Source organism: Apaloderma vittatum, unplaced genomic scaffold (assembly GCF_000703405.1).
Source record: "Apaloderma vittatum isolate BGI_N311 unplaced genomic scaffold, ASM70340v1 scaffold20569, whole genome shotgun sequence".
Lineage (NCBI taxonomy): Eukaryota > Metazoa > Chordata > Aves > Trogoniformes > Trogonidae > Apaloderma > Apaloderma vittatum.
In genome coordinates this window covers 2,739-10,213 of record NW_009734858.1, presented here as the reverse complement: position 1 = coordinate 10,213, position 7,475 = coordinate 2,739, and the positions used below count along the sequence as shown (strand labels likewise).

The 7,475-nt window shown below is 46.8% G+C and overlaps 1 protein-coding gene across 1 annotated transcript; it reads right to left on the bottom strand.

Moving 5' to 3' along the window:
• Positions 1–1,681: 1,681 nt before the first annotated feature.
• Positions 1,682–6,568, bottom strand: LOC104279223 (protein transport protein Sec16A-like; the record flags this gene model as incomplete). The annotated part of the gene is made up of 3 exons (XM_009876428.1): positions 4,070–6,568; positions 2,789–3,301; positions 1,682–1,827 (listed from the first exon to the last, which is right to left on the bottom strand). Coding segments are annotated over exons 1-3 (3,158 nt in total), but the record flags the coding sequence as incomplete, so codon positions are not given.
• Between the last annotated feature and the right edge of the window lie 907 nt (positions 6,569–7,475).

The window sequence follows — 7,475 nt, the reverse complement described above, 5'->3', positions numbered from 1 at the left end:
CTGCACGTCCTCACAAACACACCTACCTATAAACACACACAGAAGGTGAAGATATTCAGTGCCCGTGCAGAATGACAGGAACTTTTCATGCTCCTCTACAACTGATCCTACAACTGATAGTGCCAACTCCAAAGTAGCTGAGCAAGTCAAGCAACGCTCCTCCCTGGAACGCGGGGGAAGTCTGCTAACACAGCACTTGCCTCTGCAGAGGAGGAGATTCGATCTTATCACATCAGGTTTATCCACTCAATCTTCTCAGCCTCCTTCAGAAAGATGTTATTGCCCTCCCCAGAGCGAGTTTACAAAGCTGCACAGTCAATACCAACACATTAAGGGCAAGTTCCAGACAGGCTGTCGCGTGGGCTTCGCCACCCTCAGGCTCTGCCGCCCCACAGCACCGTACCACAGCCCACATCCGACCGCGCCGTCACGTCACACGTCAACACCGACAGAGCTACTTGTAACAGGCTCCCATCTGCCCCGTGCCAGCTATAGGAATTTCAGCCTCTTATAAAAACAGCACATAAGGGGAGTACGTGCCAGGAAGCGCTACTAGGGGTTATTATCTCATCACGAGATGACAGAAGTTATCACACACAGCTACAGCCATCGTTTTGTACTCCTCAAGGCCAATACACACTCCTCCCATCACCTTCTGCAGGCAGTAAGCAAAATGCTACGCTTTTACTTTGAAGACTGCTCTATAAGTAAACTACCAACAACAACAAGAGACAAATACTACGAAGGGTTTCATCATTGCCAGACAGATAACTGAGCTTCTCTCTTGGAAACCTGCAAACCCACCCACCAAATAACGCAACAGTAATGTTTTGTCATTAATTTGAAGTTCATACAAATCACTTAATGCAATAATCATCAAAAAGCAGTAATCCTTGGAAGGTAATTTGCTGCTTCTTGCTTGAGAAATACTAGAGACTTCACTTCTGCTTTTTATTTAATATTTGCAAGTAGCATCTGAACACACTGTTTCCCTCTCAATTTTTTTCATATAATCAGACAGACCAAGGCTTTTAAGTTTTCCTAGTTCATCAAATCCTGTAGTGAAATCAGTGGGTGACACATGCCTAAATAGCACCTTTGCTACATGGACCACGGTTTGGGAATTTTGTGAGCAAGTTTACCCACACAGTTGAAGCAATCACCAGACAAATTAACCCAGCACAGCACCAGGATGCTTCCACTTTATTAACCATCTCTCTCTTCCGAACATCTGAAACACCATACGATAGCAGGCCACAAGTACTGCTACGCTTGCAAGGCAAATCCTGCACCAACACGCAAAAATATCATTCACAGAACCAGGGGCCACTGCTTAGACACCATCAGAAACTGAACCCACAGCTACACTGCTCTTTCACAGCACCCATGAAAAAGAGGTAACCTCAGTACCGAGTCCATCGCAGAGAGCAGCTGCCAGGTAGAAACGCCAACAACCACCCAGAGAACTGAATGAAAGCAGTACTAAGGCTTTAGCACGAGAAAAGACTGCAGAATCATATCCTTCTCAAGTACACCGTTTGATAGTGCCTGTTCCTACGGCAGCACACAACGAGGTTTTTAACTTCCACACGGCAGCACATGCTACAAAACTTCGACAGGCATCGTTACACTCACTGCTTCGGGGTATACCAGATCTTTACTCAATTTTGGAACCACATACCTAGAAGGCGGCCTGTCAGAGCAGTGACTGGCTCTGGAACTGGGCCGTTCAGGCTCAGGATACCGATAGCTCCCAGGATCCATATAAGCCGCGCCGGTACTGTCGTAGTGTCTGTACCGTGGGTCATATTGCCCATAGTTATCCTCCTAGAAAAGAGATTGACACGTAAGGGAAGAGGCTTCCCACCTCCAAGAATCACAGAATCATAGAATGTTTGGGCTTGGAAGGGAACTCTAGAGATCATCAGTCCAACACTCCGGTCGAAGCAGGATCACCTCTGGCGGGTCACAGGGGAACGCGTCCAGGCGGGTTGGAAAGTCTCCAGAGCAGGAGACTCCACACCCTCTCTGGGCAGCCTGGGCCAGGGCTCCATCACCTTCACAGTACAGAAGTTTCTCCTCATGTTGAGGTGGAACTTCCTATGTTCTAGTTTATACCCATTATTCCTTGTCCTTTTACTGAGCACCACCAAAAAGAGACTGGCCCCTTTCTCTTGACGCCCACTCCTCAGCTATTGGTATAAGATCCCTCCCAGCCTTTTCAAGACTAAAGAGCCCCAGTTCTCAGTCCATCTTCACAGGAGAGATGATCAAGTCGCTTACTCATCCTCAAAACTCTAAAACCCAACAAATCGCCACACGCACCACAAATGTGGTACCTGAAGAGATGCAGATCACCAGGTTATGTAGAGCCCTTTGATGCCTGCTGTGGCAAGTTAATTCAAGTCTGTTAATATCCTAACCTTTAGAAGAAAAACATTACATCTGGGCTAAGAGCAGTTGAACCACTCTGCTAAACTGTGAATCATTCAAGCAGCAGATAAGAAGCAAATCTGAACACCTGGGCACCTAAGAGAGTTATAACAGCCAACTTTTTCCAAAGAATCAAATAAACTGCTATTAGTTAACATCTGTGCCAAATGGAATTGGCATTTAAGTTTTCATAATGTTTGTAATGTAAGTTTCGTTACTGCTATCCGGATCTTCCCCACAACTAAATACTTAACATGAATGCTACAGACTGAATATTGACAACGACACAACTGTTTAAACTGTTACACTTATTAACACATGCTGAGCCCGGAAGAAGGGAAAAATAAAGATTTACCATGTAATAAAGATGAGCTGCTGTTCTGGGGTCAGCAGGAGGGTAAGGTGGTGGATACGGAGGTTGGTAAGCATCGTAAGGATTTCTGTAGTAGTAGTAAGGGTTCTGGGGTGGACCAAAGGCATCCTGAGGGGTCTGCGGCAGGGACGGACGCTGCAGGTCTTGTTGCGCGTTTGGGACACCTGATTGACCGGTGGTGGTAGAAGGGGCAGTGGAAGTCGGAGCACCCAAGGCCTGTCCAGACACCTGCTGCTTCTCAGGACTCGTCTGACCACACCTCACTGCTGGCTGGGCTGAACTTGCCTCTTGGGGCCCCCCAGGCTGAGGATGGTTACTCAGCACCTGGTTCTCACGCTGCTGTGATACTGGTGTGGCTTTAGTCCCTGTGGCCACCTGGTAGTTTGAAGGAACTGAGGGCTGCCCAGATGCTGGTTGCTGCATTTGAGGTTGAGGTGGCAACGCTCCCTGCACAGCTCTGTCTGCTACAGGCTGATGCTGTACATCTTGTGTCACCTGTTGATAGAAACGCTGTTGGTCACGCATCTCAGGACCCACCTGACCAGCGCTCCCAGCTGACTGGTGAGGATATACTGGACCACCAGAAAGTGTTTGATTATGCACCTGCACAAGACTACTTGCACTGCTTTTCTCCAACGTCCGTGACACTGTGAAATCGAGCGCTCCAGCAGCTTCTTCTTTGCTGTTTGAATGACTTGCAGAATTACTAGCCTGTACTACAGAATTAACAGAGGGCACTAGTGCAGTTGCACTTCCACTGGGGAGATTTGTCCCAGGAGACATGGATGAGTTAGACCCTGGCTTGCTAGCAAATTCAGGAACAAAACCTTCCACGTTAACATTTTTTTGCCCTTCTGGGGCCAAATTAAGTGGAGTTTTCATAAGCAAGTTTGCAGGCTGATTAGAAGCGGTATCGGAGGAATTAACAGGGCTTTGTAACAAATTATGTTTTAACAGATTAGTATTTGGAAGTGCATTAACTAACAGAGATCCAACTTGCATCACAGGCAATGGCACGTTTTCCCCAGAAACGATCCCACCAGCATGCGAAGTTTGGGGACCCATTGCAGGCTTGTCCCCAACTCCAGAGTCCTTCATTGGCTGACTGTTTTCATTGCTGCTTAGCTGATTAGATAGAGAAACAGAAAAATTAATTGGCTGAGCCAAGTTATAGCTTTGATTAGGCTGAGCAATCAGGACAGGCTGATTTTGCAAAGACTCTGTAGGTGGAGAAGACAACAAACTTGCATAACCAGAACTTGCCTGAGACTGAAGTGCCTCCTCTTCTCCCATTTTGGGAGGATTCTCAAGATTTTCAGACGCTATATTTCCATCTTGGGAAAGATGCACTGCCATAGTCCCTGGTTTACTTGGCGGCTGATTAGACAGACCTTCTTCTGGTGGCTGAATGACTTCTACACTTTGTTTAGCAGGTACATACACTGCAGGAGCAGCAGGGGCTAGAAGAACATTTCCCCCAAAATTAGGTAACTCATTATGAGCCCACAAAGTTGTTGCTGGGCTATCACACTTCTTAACTGCTCCCTGTGCTCTCGTTGAGGACCTCCTCTCAGATACTGATTGTATGTTTTCCATAACAGGTCCAGAGTGCAACGTATTTCCAGTTTCACCAGTGACTGCAAGAGGCTGTGGGTGCACCTTAGGCATGAATATAGTTTCCAGGTTATCTGGTGGCTGTTCCAGGTTGCCTGGGGATGCAGCTGGCAGAGCTGTACTCTTCTTGATATTCTTTTGGTTTGAGTGGTTCTCTCTCAATTCAACCACCATCTTTGCTTGGTCAATCTCTGCAGGTTTTATACCAACTCCGTGGGACCTAACGGGTTCAAAAGAACTATTTGCACTTGTCTGAAATACTCCTGTAGGCTTAGGAGGACTTGGAGTTGGAGGCTGGGATAGGTTACCATGGTAGTTCTTGCCCAGGTTTAGCTCACTTGCATCACCTCCCAAAGGAGAAGAGTCAATCTGCTTGAAGAAGCTAGCGGAAGATTCCTCATCAGGTTTCCCACTTTCTTGCTGAATAAACGTACCGACTTGCTCTTGAGGTCTTGCTGAACTAGAAGCACTCCTATGGCTAATGTTGCTGTAATTCGAAGATACACTGTCTGGTCGGACAGGGTGAGGTAACGAATCAGGTGCCTCCAGATTTGGTCCTCCTTCAGCATGGCTCACAACAGTGTTCTTTGGAAGCATCTGACTTGGAAAGGATCCATACCTGTAGAGATCGGGACCAGCAGCAGGGGACGAAGCACTGATGTTCAGTGGTTCACTTGGCAGCACTTCTTGATTCTGAATGCACTCCAGGTTCTCGACGTTTTCATACTGCGACCCACCGTTCCCAGCCACATCACCTATACACGCCTTGTCATCACTAACAAACATGGAGTGCTTAGCGGCCTGCATCTCCTGCTGACTTAAAATTTTAGGAAAGTACTGGACATCCATTCCTTTTTGTACCATCTCATTGGCTGGACCTGTACCACCCTGTGCCTGACAGAGAACGCTGGCTGTAACCCGCTGAGGATGCACTGGCTGATGATACAAGGATGCCGAATTTGGCTGACAGCCATCAAACTCTGTTTTCTCAACAAGGTAATTTTTTTCAGATGAAAGTATTTCTTCATTTTCTGCCTCGTCCCCTTTGAAAAACATGGAGAGAGTTCCTGAATCTCGATCTGTGGGAATAGGTCTATTGGACATTTCAGACATAGCCGGAGACTGGCTTTGGGGGTTATTTTCCTGAGCTGCGGGAACAAAACTGGAGTCTTGCAACGGCGGCTGTGGGCAAAACTGCTCGTGGTATGGTTGGCCCAGCCAGGCGTTAGGCATTTCTGCGTTCTGCCTAAACACATTTCCAGGCTGGATACTGTTCACGTGATGACTGCTATTTGCAGAGCCATTCTTTTCACAACCAACGGATAAAGGCGCTTGCATGGTATTTTGGGGAATACCTTGGTGTACAGGACCCTGCTGTAAATTCATCTGTGGAGGAGGATGAGAAGTGCTAACAGAAGACTGAGAAACGTTACGAACATCAGTCTGAGGAGATGGCTCAGGATAGGGGGCAAAATTTCGAACTGGAGACTGCAGGTTACCTTGAACAGGCCTCCACTGAGACACAGGCTGCTGAGGAGGTGGAGGGAAGAGTCCTGGTGCATTGGGTCCTGAAGGAACCTCATTCGGATCTCTACCGACATCTTGTCTACCTCCAGGTTTGTTTGATGCAGACACCATTCCAGGATGCACACTGAAAGAATTTTCAGCTGCTGCTCCTGTATTATAATGCAATGGTACCGTAGGCGCACGGAGTCCAAGATCTGCGTTTGGATGCACTTCTGCAGCACTATTTATAACGTATCCTGGGGACGGTGAAGGAATCGGAACATTAGAAAACATACTGCTATTTATTCCTGGTTGAGATACAGGAGCTGATAAAGACGTTTGCGGTCCATGAGGATTGTCCCCTGCCCGCGGCGGTGAAGTATGCGTAACGGCCGGCTGCGGAAACACCGCCGGCGAAGAACTTTGCATAACCAACGCATTGCCCTTGGATGGATTATCTACAGAGGAACCCTGTGGAGTTTGCCTGCCAAATGCAAAAGGGTCTGTGACAGGCTGCACTGGGGCAGCTGTTGCATTTGCTCGTTTACCAAGCGAGCCGGTTCTCCAGTACACGTTCCGAGCGATGCCCGCAGGAGGTGGAGCTGCCGCTCCTGCTGGAACAGCCTGTGGAGGCTGCTGCATGGTGGCCTTCCAGCAGGGTCACACGCTAGATGACAAACTAGTAGTGGATGCTGTAGATAGATTCCTTCTTCTGCCCTGTTAAGGGAAAACAGATGGCAAGTCACTCTCTCACAATTCATACAGCACTTAGGTAATTTTTATTTTAGAAACAAAATTACCCAGAGAACTCAAAGTGGAAAATATCTCTCTTTTCTCTAGAACACCTAAGAAATGTACACATAACATTGTATTTCTAAAACCAAGCCCAATATGAACAAAGGTTAATGCTGTGTAGTAATAACACACATTATTTAACAACAATATAACAACGAGCTCCAAGTTGCAGTAATTAAACAGAGCTCAGTCCTGTGCACATGTTAAAATCTCAGATCATCAAAGCATAACAGTATTACTCTGTTACATGTCCTCAAATTTGTTTCGAGTAGAAGTATGCATCATAGAAAAGACATAGCAGCAGTCAGCCTACAACCAAACCTGCACTACGGCAAGATGAGACCGTGTTATCTAACTCTAAGGTCTGTTAGAGATGATCTCCAGCCCGGTTGCGCTGTTGCTCAGCGTGAATGGAGCTTTTCACAGGTAAGATGAGACGCAAGCACCTCAGGAAAGAATTCAGCGGATGTTATTCCCCTCAACAGAACACAGTCCGTTTTTGGTTTAATAAAGAAAATACTGTGTAGGGCAGTAGTATTATTCAGTTTGAGAAAAGCAACTGAGTTTTCATCACTAATGTTCTCTCTTCTAGATGAATGCTGCACAATAGTAAAATTGCATTGAGGAATATAAAAGACAATTGACTCCCCTCACCTATTATTAACCAATTCTCACTTTTAACACTAGTGGGGACTTCGGCACAGGATCAGTTATAGCTGAATTTCAGAGTGGGAAGGGCAGGCATAGAAGTATT